Below are 18,692 nucleotides of genomic sequence, written 5' to 3'. Positions count from 1 at the left end.
GAGTACAGCATTGTAGGCCTGCAGGGTGCAGCCCAACAAGTTTTTAAGACAGTCTAGTCAGAGATCAGCTGAGGTTCCTGTCAAGTCAGGAGGCCCGACTATGTGTTGGAGGGTTGGGCAGGTGGGCCCCTAATGGCCCTGTCTGGTTGCTGAGACCACAAGCTTCTGGAAGCACTATTGTTGGCCCTTCTGGACTGGGCCTCACTGGGCCTGTAGGGTGGCCCAAACCATCCTACCTCAGCTCCAGAAGAGCCTCTCCACTCTTGCTCCCCAGATGACTCCCTTACCCTGTTCAGCCGCCGGTCATGCTCTCTGTATTTGCACCTGTGCCCACTGTCACTTTCACTTCAGCCTTAGAGTAGCAGAGCCTTTCAGATCATCCTTTATGTTATTAAAGCTATTGAAATAGCTTATTTTTCAGCCTACTGAGAATTATCAAAAACCAAACTTTCTTTTTAAATTACCTCTATAATCTTATTTTAAAATTACCCTTGTAAAAGTGAAAGTGGCTCAGTCATGTCTTTGCCACCCCATGGACTGCAAGTCCATGGAGTTCTCCAGGCCAGAATACTGGAGTGGGTAGCCTTTCCCTTCTCCAGGGGATCTTCCCAACCCAGGGGTCAAACCCAGGTCTCCCGCATTGTGGGCGGATTCTTTACCAGCTGAGCCACAAAGGAAGCCCAAGGATACTGGAGTGGGTAGCCTATCCCTTCTCCAGCGGATCTTCCCGACCTAGGAATCAGACTGGGGTCTCCTGCACTGCTGGCAGATTCTTTACCAACTGAGCTATCAGGGAAGCCCCTATAAAAGTAGGTGACCGTTAAAATGAAAAATGTGTTTTGTACTTGGTATTTTTCTTCTTCCTAAGGGAAGATAACAGGGAAGGATTGTCCTGGACCCACGGCTGTGTCTTTCTAGCTTACTGCCAGCTCCTGGATTTGACTGTTTTGTCTGATCAATAGAAATCATTCTTTTTTTCTTGGCTCCAATGGAGACAGGAGAGCCTGAGGATCATGAAGGAGCTTGGACAAAACTCTGTTGAAAAAGTTTTTATGAAAGTAATTTCTCAATCGGTAGTTTGACATGTATCTTTGTTGTGACTGGGCTCTTGAACTGTAGTTCTTGCCATCACTGGATTATTTCCTGTTTCTAGGAAATAGTTTTTCCTGCCCTCCCTTTCCTCCCCAGCCTGATTTTTCTCCCCCATCACCTCCAAACAAACACAGGTTTACTTTTTCTCTTGTTTTATAGTCTTAGCTACTAGCATTTTGAACCTGAAAGTTTGGTAGAAGACTTAAATATAGGAGTGCTTCAAATTAAAGGAGCAGGCAGCATAATGTTGACTCTATGGCAGAATACCAGGGTAAGTATCAGATTGGGTTGTGTACCATCACCTGTAAACATAAACATAAGAGTTTGAGATTTGGAAAGTCTCAAAGTCATTGGTCCCTCATTTGACAGATGAAGATTCCGAGACCCAGAGAGGTCCTGGCTTGTTCAAGGTCCCACCAAGTCAGCTGGAGAAGGATCAAGTGTCAGAAGCCTTGTTTCCTGGCCCCAAGGCTGCCCTTTCCTCTCTTCCGTGATGCCGCGCTCATGCCGGCCCTCACCCCCAACACCCACCCTCCGCCCTGGACGTGGAGAATAGACCCCTGTGTGAGGACACACCATGCCCACGCTCATCTTCATGCCTTCGTCCCTTCTTTCTAATCAGGCCTGTCCTGCCACGGCCTGCCACCAGTTTAAAGGAGCAAGCAGGTGTCCTGCCTCCCATGCTGCTCACCCTCCTCAGAAGGCCTGAGGTCACTCCTCAAGTGCATCGCAGCTACTCTGATAGTCATGCTTTCCAGATGGTGGCATTCATTTCCTTCTGGTAGGAACTGTCATGATGCCTGGTTTCCTATAAATGGGCCTTAAGTGAATGGGGAGTGGGGGACGGTGTCATGCACTGGGTGTCACAGGTAGGCTTGGCTTCTTTTGCTTTGCTGCCCAGCTTTTTGGGTGTCTCTTATCTCTACAGCGACTAAGCAACGTCGCCTCCGTGTCTCTCACCCCAGCTCTTAGCAGAGTTCTCAGTTGGTGGTAGGTTTCAGCATTGAGACTTCATTTTCCTGCCCTTGGATTCAGCTGAAAATATAACTTTGCTTTATCTTGAAGTCTTAGAAATGGCCATGTCTTCATGGCTGCCTAAATACTCTGGCCTTAGGATACCTACCATTTGGGAAATAAGCCAGCCGGTCACAGCAGTGAGTTTTCAGATGTCCCTTGCCACCCTTGGTTACTCTGCTACTTATTTGCAGTGGCAGGCTATATGAGCATTGGTGGGAGACGCAAGCCAAATAATTGTTAGGATTGCTGTGAAAATTGCAGTGAAAGCCATAACCCTCCAGGATTCGCTTTTTATAGCCGGAAAGCCACTGGTGAAGTTTTTGTTCCGAGATCCTCAAAATCGCCAGGATGCTGCATTTTATCCTGTGGGAGTTCTGAACTAATGCTGGTAACAACTGTCGTGCAGGTCTTTCAAGCCTTGCAGTATAGAATTACTGATAGAAATGGGCCAGTTAACAGGGAGGAAACAATTACTTAGATGTTGTGAAGGAAGACAGGTTGTATGGCATTTATAACACGGGTGGGTAGTTTGCTTATAAAAGAGAATGCCTCGCTGGAATTTATCTGATGAAAATTAAACCATTAAACCTGCTCAAGTGAGAAAGGGTGGCCATCTGCCAGGTAAAAGCATAATCACCATTTAGAAGTGAGCTGTAGCTGCGCTCTGGTCCACACAGGACAGCGTCTCCCGTGGAGAAAACACTTTCTGACTTCTGGTTTTTCTCGCTGTTTTCACAGAGCCTGAGCCCTTGTGAAGCCGGCAATGACAAGTCTGAATGGTCGCCATGCCGAGAAAACCCTTGACATGCCAAAACCATCAGCCCCCAGAGTGCACGTGCAGAGGTCCGTGTCCCGAGACACTATCGCCATCCACTTCTCGGTGTCTGGGGAGGAGGAGGAGGAAGAGGAGGAGGAGTTCCGGGAGCTCCTGGAGGAGGGGCTGGACGACCAGAGCGTTGTAACGGGGCTCGAAGCCAAGGAGGACCTCTACCTGGAACCCGAGGGTGGCCATGACCCCGCCGGCGCCCAGCTCATCCTGGCGGATGGCCTGTCCGTGTCCCCCGCCGTGGTGCCCGTCTCCGAGAACACCGTAAAGCTGCTGGAGCCCCCTGCTCCGGCCGCACAAGTATTCGGTACAGTGCCACTGGCTCTGTCCCCGGGCTCGTCCTCGTCGGGGCCCTTAGCTAGCTCTCCCAGCGTGTCCTCCCTGTCCGAGCAGAAAACCAGTTCTTCCTCCCCGCTGTCCTCGCCTTCCCGGTCGCCCATCCTCTCATCCAGCGCCTCGTCCTCCACGCTTTCCAGCGCCAAACCCTTCCTGAGCCTCGTGAAGTCCCTGTCGACCGAGGTGGAGCCAAAAGAGTCCCCCCACCCGCCCCGGCACAGGCACTTGATGAAGACATTAGTCAAGTCTCTGTCCACCGACACGTCCCGGCAGGAGTCTGACGCCGTGTCCTACAGGCCCCCCGACTCCAAGCTGAATTTACACCTGTTCAAGCAGTTCACGCAGCCGCGGAACACAGGTGGGGATTCCAAAACTGCACCCTCTTCCCCTCTGACGTCGCCTTCCGACACGCGCTCCTTTTTTAAAGTGCCCGAAATGGAGGCCAAGATCGAAGACACTAAGCGACGCCTCTCAGAAGTCATCTATGACCCTTTTCAGCTTTTCAGTAAAATTATAGGGGAAGAAAGTGGCAGCCACAGGCCCAAAGCCTTATCTTCAAGTGCTTCCGAGCTCTCCAATCTGTCCAGCCTGAACGGTCACTTGGAAAGTAATAACAACTACAGCATCAAGGAGGAGGAGTGTGACTCCGAGGGGGAGGGCGTGGGGAGCGACCCTGGCGTCCCCAGGAGTGACCACCCACAGTCCTCCGAGGAGCCTGCGAGAGAGGTGGAACTGAGGAGCTCCCAGGGGAGCGGGCTGAAGGAGGGAGGCCCAAAGACCGGCTCCCTGGTTCTTGAGAAATGCTCTCTGTCTGCCTTAGCGAGCAAAGAAGACGAAGAGTTTTGCGAACTGTACACTGAGGATTTTGACCTGGAACCGGAGGGGGAGAGTAAAGCTGAGAGGCTCCCAGAAGGTCCTCTCAAGCCAGAGGGGCTGGCAGACGATGGCCCAGCTCTGGAGAGTGACCACGAAGTGGACTCGGCCACGCAGCAGCTGGAATTACCCGTCAAGACGCTGGGCTGCTTTGTCCTGTGCGTCTATGCGTACCTCATCCTCCCTCTCCCGCATTACGTGAGCGGACTCTTTCTGGGCATTGGCCTTGGATTCATGACTGCAGTCTGCCTGATTTGGTTTTTTATACCACCAAGTGCTCATAAACATCACAGATTACAAAAACATCTACAACACTGGAACCCAAGGTCTCTGGATATCAAAGAACCTGAGATCCTGAAGGTAAGCCTCTCTGCAGCTGCTGGCTGGCAGCCAGCCTCATTGTAGATCTGACTGTATCCTTTCAGTTCACTGTCTCCACAAGTGTTTGCTCAAGCAGTGTTTCTAAAACCTTGGAATCTCCAGGCACCCAAAAGACTTGTTTGGTAAACCTCATTCTAGCTCCCGCTTTGCCAGTTCACCAGGTAGCTTCTCAAGGATCTCCATGGCCCTGGAGCTTTTCCAGTAGCATTTCCATTCGTTTCCATTTCGATCTCTCTCTGAATTTGCCAGGCATTTGCTGCCTACTGAGGATTCATGGTAGCTGAGTCTGTTAGGATTAAATATTCTTGAGGGTAGCGCTTCCCTGGTGGTCCAGCGGTTAAGACTGTGCTCCCAATGCAGGGTGCTTGGGTTCGATTCCTGGTTGGGGAATTACATCCTGTATATTACAGTGAAGACTTGGCACAGCCAGATAAATAAATAAATAATTAAAAAAATTTTTTTTGAGAACCTGGAGCAGGGTTAAAGACTCCTGAAATGCAAGAGAAGGGAAGGAGGAAGAGAAGACAGATTTTAATGTCAGGATTGGGCTGCTGCACGCTGCTCTGTGCACAGTGGGGCCTGGGCTTGAGAAGGAGGCATTACCTTTCTGTGCCTGTCAGATTTTAGGATTTGGACCTCCCGAGGGGTGCCTGAGGCAATTCATTGGAAAGAAAATATTAGAACTTCCATTTGTATTTATTTCCACGTATTTTAAAAGTTTCTGGTGCTTCTATATGTTTCATAATATACACAATTGAAACCATAGCTGTAGCTTATATAGGTCATAAGTTAAGCACATATACATTTTTTTGTATATATATTTTTTAATTTCAGTAAAATACACCTAACAAAATCTACCATCTTAACCATTTTTAAGTGTACAGGTCAGCAGTATTATGTTTAATATTCATTCACATTGTTGTACAACTATCATCACCATGCACCTCCATATCCTTTTCACCTTTCAAAACGGAAACTCTAAACCCATTAAACAGTAACCTCCTATTTTCCTGGCTATTGCCTAGCTCCTGGTAACCACCATTCTACTTCCTTGGTTGTTTTTGTTTTTTTTTTAATATTCTAAATATGTCATATTAGTGGAATCACACAGTATTTGTCTTTTTGCGACTGGCTTGTTTCACTTAGAATAATGTCCACAAGGTTCTTCTGTGTTGTAGCATATTGCACAATTTTATTCTTTTTTAAGGCTGCTATTGTATGTATATGCTAACCACATTTTGCTTATTTCTTCATCTGTTGATGGACACTTGGGTTGTTTCTACATTTTTGCTCTTGTGAGCAATGCTGCTATGAACGTAGGTGTACAAAGAGATGTTTGAGACCCTACTTTCGATTCCTTGGTTTATGTACCCAAAAGTGAAATCGCTGGATTGTATGGTAATTCTAGTTTTAATCTTTTGAGGAACTGCCATACTATTTTCTGCAGTGGCTGTACCCATTTTACATTCTCACCAGTAGTGCACAAGGGTTCCAGTTTCTCCACATCCTTGCTGACACTTGTTATTTTCTGATTTTTTGATAATTCAAAGCTTGTTTGGTTTCTCTCTTAACAGGTTTTTCCTCCTCTCTTTTTAAATGGGTGCTCCAAAAAAGAGCACCATGGTCTCTATTTACTGCAAAACAAAACCCCCGCAAAACAAGGGGAAGAACTCTCAGAGTGCAAAATACTGTTTGTTCTGGTTTATTTTTTTAATTTAATAACCTTTTCCCCTTATTTAAAAAAATGCATGGTCAATGTTTAAAGATACAAAGAAAACCCTAAGGAAAAAATTATTCTTTATCACAGTAGTGGGAGGGAGTTATAGTTAATACAATATATAATATATACATATATATATATTTGGTATATATCCTTGTTTTTTCCTACATTTCTGCAAGTATGAGTACATATATCACACACGAACTCTTTGGATTCAATGGGGTCATATACAGACATCTCACAGATATTATGGGTTCAGTTCTAGACCACCACAATAAAACAAAATATTGCAATAAAGGAGTCAGATGAATTTTTGGTTTCCCAGTGCATGTAAAAGTTCCATTTACACTATACTGTCGTCTGTAAAGTGTGCAATGGCATTCTGTCTAAAAAAACAGTGTATGTACCTTAATTTGAAAATACTTCAGGAGGCTTCCCTGGTGGTCCAGTGGCAAAGACTCCCATGTTCCCAGTGCAGGAGGCCCAGGTTTGATCCCTGGTCAGGGAACTAGATCCTTCATGCTGCAACTAAGAGTTGGCACAACAACAAAAAAGATATGTGGTGCCGGAACTAAAGATCCCCCATGGTGCCACGAAGATTGAAGATCCCATGTGACTAAGACCCTGCGCAGCCAAATAAATAAAAATACTTCATTGCTCCCCACCTTTGTAAATCTACTGTACTTCCATAAAATATATATTTTTTAAAAAGTTATTACTGACAAAATGTCAGCCATCAGCTGACAGTGCATGGCTGCCACAAACCATCAGTTTGTAAAACACATAACATCCGTGAAGCTCAGTTAAAGCAAAGCACGGTAAAATGAGGTATGCCTGTGTTCTGCAGTTCAACCTTTTTTTTCCCCCTTTCGCATGGCAATATGTTATGAGAGTGTTTCTTTTTTAAGAGAAGCTGGTGCTCAGTCTTGAGGCTGTGACACACTGAAGTGTAGCATTCATGTAAGAAGTGGAGCAAAAGTGATCACTATGCTTGGTGGCTAAGCTTTTTCCATAAGGGTGGTGCCGCGTCTACCTGAATTACATGCCCTGTAAGTAAGTTAGTGCTAACTTTAGCAAAGAAAAATGCTGCTTATGTTGCTTCCAGTGCCTAGTGACCGACTGCAGTATTCCATTTAAACTGATTTGAGCTCTTAATTGTCTTGGGAAGATTTTAATTTTAATCCGTCGATCTTTAGTGCTGAGACTACAATTTACCAAGTTTTCTACTAATTAGTCAAGAATTTACTAACTACACAGAAGATGCCAAAGTTACGGCACAGTGTGGTTGCTTTGATCTGATAATGAAACAGTAAAGGCAGCACTATGAAGCTGAGCACCGACAGGGGGCCTGGCTGAATGTTGGGTGTAGCATCTCATTTAATCCTCAGCACAGCCCTCTTCAGTTAGGTAACGTGCTCATGAGGATGTGGACGCACAGAGAGGGTAAGTTACTCACCAGAGTCACACAGGGGGCCCAGGCAGGACTGAATTTTTTTTTTTTTTTTTTTTTAAGGAAGGTGTTTTAGCCTTGGTCCCTGTGATAAATATATTTGGATTTTCCTTGCAGAGAACAAATACTTCAGTGCTATCATGGATTGACACCTGTAATTCAAGAAAATTGTACATTGTAGCTTGAGGTCTTTTGTTTGGTGCACAGGGCTGTTTTTAGACACCTGGCTAAATACGTTCTCTATTTTTAAAGGGGCCACTACCAAGAATTGGAAGGGTAGGGTGTATGTTGCAAGTTGAAGATTTCAAATGCAACTGCGCTTTGGGCTTGATTAGTTTTACTGAGTAGGAAATCACACTCTGGGGAAGCATTTTAAAAAGATGACGCTTTAGGGACATCCCTGGTGGTCCAGTGGTTAAGAATCTACCTTGCAAGGCAGAGGACAAGGGTTCAGTCCCTGGTCTGAGAACTAAGGTCCCACATGCCAAGGAGGAACTAAACCTGCATGCCACAATGAAAGATCCTGCAGGAAGGAATTTCCTGTGTGTCACAACTAAGACCTGACGCAGCCAAATAGGAACAAAAGAGACACTTTAAAACATTCAGCCGTGTTGACATTAAATTTAGGGCACAATGTTGTGATAAGAAAAGGATAGTATAATAGAGCCTAACTTTGAGCGTCTATCCTCTGTTCCATTTTCTCATTGGACATTGTGCTTTCTGTATGAGGTAGGATAACATTTGCTGTTGTAACAAATTAGAAGTCTGCTCCTTGCCTTCTTAACAGTCCAGTGTGGGTGTTCCTGGCGGTGGATGGGGGCCCATGTTGGTTAGGAGCCCAAGTTCCTTCCATCCTGTGGCTCGGCAAACTTCTTAAAGAGCTAAATAGTAGATATTTACCCCAACGCCAGGTGGCGCAGTGGTTAAGAATCCACCTGCCAATCAAGTAGACGTAAGAGATCCTTGGGTTGGGAAGATCCCCTGGAGGAGAAAATGGCAACCCATTCCAGTATTCTTGCCTGGAAAATCCCCAGAGGAGCCTGGGAGGCTACAGTCCGTGGGGTTGCAAAGAGTTGGACATGCCTGAGCACACACACACACAGAGTAAATATTTTAGACTTTTGGCTCTGTTTCTGTTGCAACCCACTTAGCTCCTCATTGTAGCAGAAAAGGAGCTGTAGGCCATATGTAAATGAATGAGTGTGGCTGTGTTCCAAGAAAACTTCTTAGAAACAGGCCTTGGGCCCAGGTTGCTGACCCCCACCCTAAGTTATTAGAGTTCCTTGCATCCAGCTGGCAGAAGGGGAAAGAGAAAGCAAAGAGAAGGTATATCTCCTTAAATGCCTGGACCCAGACGTGACACACATCACTTCCATTCACGTTCCACTGGGGTGAGCTAGTTCCGCTGGGGTGAGCTAGGCCCACAGGCCCTCCACAATGCCAGAGGCCCTGGGAAATCTAGGACTCCATGGGGCAGCTTCTTCTCTGCAGTGGTTCTACACTACGGAAAGGGTGAAAGTGTTAGTCGCTGAGTCGTGTCCAGCTCATTGTGACCCTGTGGACTATATGGACTGTAGCCCACCAGGCTTCTCTGTTCATGGAATTCTCCAGGCAAGAATACTGGAGTTGGTTGCCATTTCTTTCTTCAGGGGATCGTCTCAACCCAGGAATGGAACCTGGGTCTCCTGTAGTACAGACTCTTTACATTCTGAGCCACCAGGGAAGCCCCTTCCCACTATGGAAAGAGATACCTAAATTTTGAAGTTACAGCTAGCCTTCTCTACCTCACTTTCATAGAACTTATCAGAGCTATAGTTGTCTGTTTACTGTCTGTCTTCCCTGGACACCATAAGCTTCATGAATGCACAGGCTGTGGCCATCTTGTTCATCACTGTGTCCTCAGCCCCTGACATGTACTAGGCACATGTTAAGTAATTGTTGGGTGGATGGATGGATGGAAGGATGGATGGATGAATGAATGAGGTTTTAATCTGAAAATGTGGGCAGTAAGTTAATATTGACCCTGTCATCTCCCTGGGAAGCTGCTTTTTTAAAAAATCCCTGACACTTGCATTTCTGGGGAAAAACGTTTAGTCACGCTTTGCGGGGGCTGATTCATGTTGATATATGGCAGAAACCAGCACAATATTGTAAAGCAATTATCTTCCAATTAAAAATAAATTTAAAAGATTTGAGGGACTTACCTGATGGTCCAGTGGCTAAGGCTCCATGCTTCCAGTGCAGGGGACCCAGGTTTGATCCCTGGTCAGGGAGCTAGATCCTACATTCCCACATGTGGCAACTAAGACCTGGCACAGCCAAATACGTATTTTTTAAAAGAGATTTGATAAGAGTGATCTTTCAAGAAGATAAAAAATAATTACAATAAAAAGTACAGCTTACAGAGTTTTTTTCTTTCTCCCCAGTGTTGGAAAAGCCAGGATGGTCCATCTTTGACAGGGCTTGAAATTTGATGTTTGCTGCTTAGAAATCGCCTGGCAGCAAGCCTGCTCTCCTCTTACCAGTGCTCATTCGGCGAGTGCAAGGGGAGTAAGGAATGAGGAATGCATGCCAAGTCGAGCGTTGGGGAGATGGGGATGGTGGCGTGCTCTCGGTTTCCACTCCGCCTCCAGATGTGTGGCTTTTAAAGTGGTGCAGAAGACGGGCCTTGGTTTCTTTATAAAGCAGTTCTGTGAACCTGTTTCTAGTGGGAGTTGAAAGAGTCACTTTTTGAAAAATGGCTTGTGTAGGGGATTCATCAGCGGGTTTGTTTGCTGTGCATCTGATGCTATTTAGTTAGTTTTTATAAAGGACATGATGCAGCTCTTGAGGGCAGGTATGGAACATTTTTTAAGCATTCGGTAAGACAGGAGACTATAAAACATCGTTCTGTGATAGAATGTGCTAGTACAGAGGCCCAGCCCCTTGATCTGCAGACTGCCTGCTCTTCATCTGGAAGCCCCCAAACCCGTCAGGCAGGAAGCTTGGTGCTCGGGACTGTTTTAGGAGCCAATGTGGTTTTAAACCTCTGACCCATAGAAGTTCTCATCGATGGGCCCAGGAAGTCCTTGCAGCCTGGACTGAGAGCCTGGTTTCTTTATTGGCTTCATAAACAATTCAAGGAACACTGCAGTTTTTCTTTGATGTGCCATCACATGACAAGGAAAGGGAGAAGAAAAGTAAAGCTTTTCTGTACTTTATCCAGGTGGTTTTATTATTCCAGCCACACTGCAGGCATTTGTATTTAAAAACGACACTGCAGCAGTGATGAGTATGTGGGATGGTGAGCCAAAAAGACTACTTTACAACCAAGCTGTAGCTGTTCTCAGAGACTGTTGTGGGGTTAGACCTCATGATACTCTGCCACCACCCACCCCAAGCCCCGCCAGTCAGCAGCTTTGCTGTCTAGAACAGAAGCAGTGGCGAAAGAACTGTCACAATGTACACAGGATAATTCTCAGAACCTTCTCCAAGGCCTGCTTGTTCTTAATGATGGGAATTCGTAGCTGATGCGAAGCAGAGAATAGGAGGAAAAAGTTGCTACCTGCATTCATAATAAAGCGACATGTGGGGGACCTCCCTGTTGGTCCAGTGGCTAGGAGTCCACGCTCCCAATGCAGGGGGCTTGGGTTCGATTCCTGGTCAGGTAACTAGGTCCCACATACTGCAACTAAGAGTTCGCATGCTGCAGCTAAAAGATCTTGCATGCCGCAGCTAAAGATGCCACCTGCAGCTAAGAGCCAGCACAGCCGAATAAAATAAAACAAAGTGACATGAGAGCACATGAAAGCCGGGGAAGACCCAAATGTTAGGAGAAGCTAATGGGACTTAGAAGCATGGAGGGCTGGGTAAGTTAGCTCCAGGTGGGGCCTTGTGCGTGCCACTGAGTCCAAGGGCATCATTGTGGGCGACACCCCTAGGCAGTAACCTTCCAGGAGTTTTACTTTGTGTGACTAGCTAGATACCCTGAACCAGGGGCCCTGGGAAAGAACGAGAGAATGAGGCATCTCATATTTGCACTTGGGATGTTTGCCTCACTGAGTGTTCTTAAGCACGTTGGATGCTCTTTCTTCTCCAAGATTGTATTTGTCTCATGACCAAGAGTGTAGAGTCAGACTCCATAGCCTCAGGTTCCCCACTGCATACTCTACCAACTGTGGATCAAAACTATCTGAATACAATTCCAGAAAGTTTCAAAAAGCAAAGCTTGAATTTGCTGCATGCGGGCAACCCACATGCCAGCAACTATTTACATTGTATTTCCAACTATTGACGTAGCGTTAGCACTATTTTAGGTAAGATGATCCAGTGGCTAAGACTCCATGCTGCCAAGGCAGGGGGCCTGGGTTTGCTCCCTGATCAGGGATCTAAATCCCACATACTGCAACTAACAACAACAACAAAAAAATCCTGCATGCTGCAACTAAGACCCAGCTCAGCTAAATTAATTGATTAAGTTTTTAAAAAGTTTCTGAGGAGGATGTGCGTAGGTTACATGCAAATACCACACCATTTATATAAGGGGACTTGAGCATCTATGGATTTTGTTGTCTGCGGCTGTCTTAGAACCCTCGGTTGCTTAGGCACGATTATATTCAGTGACATTCTTGCACACAGAGTTTCCACATGTCCACAGTGAGATGCTTCCTAAAGATTTTGAAAGGCTCTGGGTTTATGTCTGAGTGTATGACTCAAGTAATTGTAAATTATATTCATGAGTAAAGTCTTTACCTCAGACTTATAAACCACCTGCAGAACCCAGCAGTAGGGTGTTGGTTTCCATAGTGATGACCTGTTTTAGAAAGATACTGCCTACAGGTTGACTAATACTACATTTACACCATTGCCAAACTCACACATTAATTTTGGAGAACCTTTTTTCCTTGGGTCATGTCACATTTAGATATTGTCACATTTAGATATTTAATTAGAGGTATGTTGCTGTTCAGTCGCTAAGTTGTGTCTGACTCTTTGCGACTCTGTGGATTGCACACACCAGGCATCCCTGTCTTTCACTGTCTCCCAGAGTCTGCTCAAACACATGTCCGTTGAGTCAGTGATGCCATCCAACCATCTCATCCTCTGTTGTCCCCTTCTCCTTTTGCCTTCAATCTTTCCCAGTGTCAGGGTCTTTTCCAATGAGCTGCTGCTTCTCATCAGGTGGCCGAAGTGTTGGAGCTTCAGCATCAGTCCTTCCAGTGAATATTTAGGATTGATTTCTTTTAGGCTTGACTGGTTTGATCTCCTTGCAGTCCAGGGGACTCTGCAGTCTTCTCCAACACCAGAGTTCAAAAGCTTCAATTCTATTAAGAGGGATAGGTTTTTATAATTGCGTTCCCTAAATACAGGCTGTGATTTTGACATAAAAAAGAATACTTTTGTAGGGAGAACATTATCAATTTTGAGAAGAAATTCTAACTTGTAACTTTAATCTCAATTTCATGCAATTCTTTCTTTTAAGAAATTAGAGTGAGCAAACCTTACGGCAAAAACAACCTCATTACATTCAGCCGTAAGAGACTCACTCGTTGCATACAGCCAGAAAAGGTTGCTCTTGGTTGGTCTCTTGGAATTCTCAGTACAATGAGTACAAGAAATTTAAAAAAAAAAAAAAATTTTTTTTTCCACATTGTACCTAACTGAAAATACCCTGCCCCTGAAATATGTCACTTATATTTTTCTGTCTGGCTTTTATAATCACGGCTATTTCCCAGTGCCCTTGTTGCTAGGAGAGTTGGTCAGGTGAGGTGTCTCAGTGCAGACTGTCTCACTTACCCCGTGTTTTGAGTTGGTTGGAGAAGCTGTGTGGAAAATGCCTCTTGATTGCATAGGAACAGTGGCAAGGATGTCAGGCTACCCTGGAATGATTTTTTTTTTTTCATCTTCTTAATGTCTTATTGTAGGAAATTTCAAGTATACTCAAAAGTAGAGGGAAAAGTATAATGGATCCCCCTGCATCCAACACTCAGCGTCAATGATTATCAACATTCTGCCAGTTTTCCTTTTCACCTATTAATTATGGCATGGCTAGACCATAATTCTGGTCCAGCTACATGTAACTAGAGTCTGCAGCATTACTTACTTGGGAAAAGGCATCCTGAATTCCTGCTCGGTACTGGAGGACCATATCCTTTATGGTTTTGTTCCAGGTGTCATCTAGGAATGAGCAGAGAGGCATGGGCACTATGAGTCTGAGGTTTCTCAAATCATGCGTGTTTTGTTTTTTTTTTTTCAGAAGAGTAAGGTTGCAATGGTACCCCACTCCAGTACTCTTGCCTGGAGAATCCCACGGACGGAGGAGCCTGGTGGGCTACAGTCCATGGGGTCGCTAAGAGTCGGAGGCGACTGAGCGACTTCACTCTCACTTTTCACTTTCATGCATTGGAGAAGGAAATGGCACCCCACTCCAGTGTTCTTGCCTGGAGAATCCCAGGGACGGAGGAGCCTGGTGGGCTACAGTCCATGGGGTCGCTAAGAGGTGGACACAACTGAGCGAATTCACTTTCACCTTCATGCGTTGGAGAAGGAAATGGCAGTCCACTCCAGTGTTCTTGCCTGGAGAATCCCAGGGACGGGGGAGCCTGGTGGGCTGCCGTCTATGGGGTCATACAGAGTTGGACACGACTGACGCAACTTAGCAACAGCAAAGATGTTAACCGTGAAAAAATATCAATGCTAGACATATTTTCCTGTCCAAATTTTATGTGTCACGTAAAGGAAGATACAAAACCCATCAAAGATTGCTCTTACTGTGCAATAATTAGCCTTTAAGAACTAGCTTTTTGCCATTCCCCCCAAAAGCAAGAGATTATAGGCAGGCTAGCCCCAGCATATGAGCATGCTGGCCTCTTGGGGCCCCAGTGGCCCCTGTGAACTCTGTTTCATTCTGTCTCTGCATTCAGTAGTCTCCAAAATATGTTGCTGAAGACACAGTCCAAGAAGAAAATATTAGAGTTTCTATTTGCATATGTATTTTTATTCTTTATCTGTAATAAAGTAAATAAGCTTTCCTAATATTTAACGTGCAAATGGCCATTTGTTGACCTTTGGTCAATATCCTTGGAGATTACCAAGAAGACTGTTTGAGATATGGATTTACATCCATTATCATTAACAGTGAGCCTCACCCTAAAGTGTATATATTGAGCCTTGATGTGTCACCTGAAGATAGTACAAAGCTGTTAGAAAGTAATAACTAAGTTAGTAAAAAGGCTAATTATTAAATATTTCATTTTTTGCTCTTTATTGCTGATTTTAATTTTTATAAAAGCTGTATTTTATAAAAGTTGTATTAGAACATGTATGTATTGATAGTTTACAAGTAAATGTATATACTGTGAGTATTCTCAAAAAAATTTAACCGATAGGATGTGTGAGCTAAAGCTGATTTACTAATTTATTTGCTTGCTAATCTGTTTTATAATTTCAACACTTGTTAATATGATTTAATGTTTATGGTGTATTGACATAAATCAGACCTTGATTATTTCATTGGTCCATCTGATATTCAGTGTTATTTTTCTAATGTACATGGTTGTTATCCCCTACCTGTATCCCTGTCTGCCAGTGCAGATACCTGAATTTGCAGGCTGCCCCAAAAGATAGGAAAAACTAGGATGACAGCCATTCTCCCAGGCTGAGACTGTGGCTTTAACCCTGACTCCAGTGCGTCTGGTGACACTGCCTTTGAAGGTGACCTTGAAGCCAGCAATCAGAGGATGCGGACAGTATTGATGCTGGTGCTTTCCTCCCTTAATGGACTTTTAATTTTTTTTAAGTTAGTGTCTTCAAGCAGCATTTATTTTGAATGTTTTTTTGCTTGAGCCTGTCATTCATAGTGTGAGTTCTGTGTCCATAGTAGGTCTATCCGTCTTTTGTGGGTAAAATGAGATTAGCATTTAAAGTTTAGCAGACTGTTCCTGCCATATTCTCTAAGTCCATGATCTATGATATTCCGTTTTTAACTGATGACTCTGGTTCTAAACCATTAATACATGGGAAAGGGTTGGAGCCTGGCAAAGTGAAAATCCTTCTTATGTTTTAGTCTGGGGGACAAAAGAAAAATAGCCACATTTTTGTGTGCTTCAGAGATGATTTCAGCGGCAGGGACCTCCGGTCCTGGCTCTGTTCTTATGTTTAGGGTTTGCTGCTTCTCTGAAAGACAAGATGAAGGAACGACGCAGGGGCAGGCAGCCTTGCGGCCAGCACAGCTGTGTGACAGCGGGATGTCAGCCCAGGCACTCCACACACTGAAGACAGAGATCCCCATTGCTTCTTCAGGCCAAAGCGCTGGTGCATTTCTCTGGTCAGCTCAACATCAAGCTGACGAAGAGAGCATTGGCCTTGACCTCCCGATTGGCGCTGTAACTGAAAGTGAGCACAGTAGTAGTTCTTCCAGAGTTTATTATTTTGCAAAAGGTTAATTGTAGCTTTTAATCTTCTCAAGTATTAAATGAGCCCCTTTATAGATTGTGGTTTGTACTTGCAGCCAGTCACAGCTTATGAATCCAGCAGAGAGTTGAAGAGAAACCCCTGACCTTTTACAGCTGGGATCACAGGGCTAGTCTGTGGGCCATACAGCTGCAGACCAGCTGACTGTAGTCATTGTCCCCCCCAGCGGCCAGCCCTGTGTCTCCATGCTGACAGTGCCAGCGTCAGAAAAAAACAAGGCTTGTCTAAGACTCTCTAGTGTGGGTTGGGAGTGTCTCTGAGTTCTTTGCATGCATGCATGCTAAGTCGCTTCAGTCATGTCCGACTCCTTGTGACCCCACAGACAGCAGCCCACCAGGCTCCGCTGTCCACAGGATTCTCTAGGCAAGCATACTGGAGTGGGTTGCCCTTTCCTTCTCCACTGAGAAGTTCTTTAGTTGAGCTGTTGAAATGGAGTGAGTTACTAACTATATCTGTTTCCCTTTATTCCCACCCCCGTGTCCTATAACAAAACAAAGTTGGAGAAAGATCTTACTTGGTAAGCAGTTCAGGGTTCAGAACTTTAGAAGAGCTGAGCAGCAGACAGTTGGTCACTATATGGGGAACATGATGAAGGCCCTGGAATTGCTGTGCTGCTCACGAGATTGGATATTTGGCAGCTTTGGTCTGGAAAGTCTGTGTATAGCTTCATCCAGGGAGTAGGTCAGGCCCCAGGAAAAAGTTAGCTGATTGCTGGTATCAGAAGGCAGTCTTGGGACTTCTGGTGGTGCAGTGGTTAAGACTCCATACGTCCATTACAGGGGATGCAGTTTCAGTCCCTGGTCAGGGAACTAAGATCCCACATGCCACACGGTGAGGCCAAAAAAAAAAAAATTAAAAAAAGAAAAAAATATCATATTTTGGGACTTTTCTGGTGGTCCAATGGTTAAGACTCTGAGCTTCCACTATAAGGGGGTGTAGGTTTAATCCCTGGTCAGGGAACTAAGATCCTATATGCCACACACACGAAAGCAGCAGTTGGAGTTTGTACTGGGTAACTGCTTTCTGCATGGGCAGCCTGGATTCAGGTTAGTAGGAGTGTGTTCAGGGGCAGAACAGGGAAGAGGAGAGTGATAGTGCCCGGCCATCTGTTGACCCGGGCCTCCCAATGGCCAGTCTGCATCCTGGATGCCTGACAGTGTGGATCAAGTAGCAGCTCATGTGGTTCTCTCGGGGTTTCCTATCAAAGCTTGTGGTGTTCCAGAGAGCCCTCCATGAGAGTGGGGACATCTGGGCTCCAGTCACAGCACTGCTTTCTCTGATAAGTATTAGAAAGTGTTAGGTGCTCAGTTGTGTCCGACCCTTTGCAACCCCATGGACTGTAGCCCTCCAGGCTCCTCTGTCTGTGGAATTCTCCACGCAAGAATACTGGAGTGGGTTGCCATTCCCTTCTCCAGGGGATCTTCCCGACCCAGGGATCAAACCCAGGTCTCCTGCGTTGCAGGCAGAATCTTTACCATCTGAGCCACCAGGGAAGTGGCTAATTCAGTTTCCAGTCTGGAAAGCATTAACAGTGTTCACTCTTTGGTGTCTTTCTGAGTTGCTTCTTCTCTTATTCTGTGCTCTTTGATGCAATTATGGTTTGATTTTCCTCTTTGGGAACAGTGACCAAGTCTTCTACTTCAAAGGAAACCCTGCAGCCCCTGCGCTTAGTAGGATCTCAGCTCATTCCTTTGCTTCTCTCCCCCTGAGCAGCCACAGCTGTGCCTACAGGCTGTGACGGGCACACCAACCTGTCCTGCTTGCTTGTGCTTTACAGATTTTATTCAGTGCTCATAGCCACCCTCTGAATTAGGCTGCGTTTATGCAGTCAGTCGACAAACGTTTGTTAACAACTGTGATTGTCTTGTGGAGACTTTAGTTAAGTAAACTAGGCAGTAGTGAATGAAGGATAAAGGTAACAAAGAACAGAGTTTAGGGAATCTGGGAAGCTCTCTGGGAAAAGTGATATCTTTTCCATGATCCAGGGGTCGGGCAGATGTTAGCCAGGCTGAAGGTGGGGTTGTGCCGTGGAGATGGGTTAGGAGCCCAGACCTCAAAGGCAGACAGACTTGGTTTAAGTCCCAGATTTGCCGCTCCACAGACCGCTTTAAAAAAAAGAAAAACCCACTGTCTAAGCAAATCACTTAACCTGCCTCACCACTTTCCTTACCTGCAAATTCTTAGGGAATTGGCAGAAGGAGATAATTCATGGGAAGGCCAGGATCACAATGTGAACTGAAATGCCAGCTTTTATAATGAATACTAATATTAGCCTTTTAAACATCATATGTGTATGATTTGTTCCTTTTCTACATGCAGACCGTACCTCAGTAAAGTACTGTTGGGACTTGGCTGGTGATCCATTGGCTCAGACTCCAAGCTCCTAGTGCAGGGGGCCTGAGTTCAATTCCTGGTCGGGGAACTAGATCCCACATGCCCCAACTGTAGATCTCGAATGCCACGACTAAGACCTGGCACAGCTAAATAAATAAATATTTTAAAAATAAATATATTTTTTAAAAAAATTAAGTACTGTTAGTGTGGAG

The 18,692-nt window shown here is 45.3% G+C and overlaps 1 protein-coding gene across 2 annotated transcripts in view; it reads left to right on the top strand.

Annotated features, from left to right (window-relative positions):
• Positions 1 to 18,692, top strand: part of TEX2 (testis expressed 2) — a 111,094-nt gene that overhangs the window by 39,552 nt on the left and 52,850 nt on the right. For both annotated transcript variants that reach the window (XM_052658927.1, XM_052658926.1), the window contains exon 2: positions 2,848 to 4,504. In XM_052658927.1, coding sequence (XP_052514887.1) covers positions 2,873 to 4,504 — 1,632 coding nt within the window. In that variant the 5' untranslated portion in view covers positions 2,848 to 2,872. The remainder of the gene's footprint in view (positions 1 to 2,847; positions 4,505 to 18,692) is intronic.

Source organism: Budorcas taxicolor, chromosome 19 (genome assembly GCF_023091745.1).
Source record: "Budorcas taxicolor isolate Tak-1 chromosome 19, Takin1.1, whole genome shotgun sequence".
Taxonomy (NCBI): domain Eukaryota; kingdom Metazoa; phylum Chordata; class Mammalia; order Artiodactyla; family Bovidae; genus Budorcas; species Budorcas taxicolor.
This window is presented reverse-complemented; position numbering and strand designations above follow the sequence as displayed.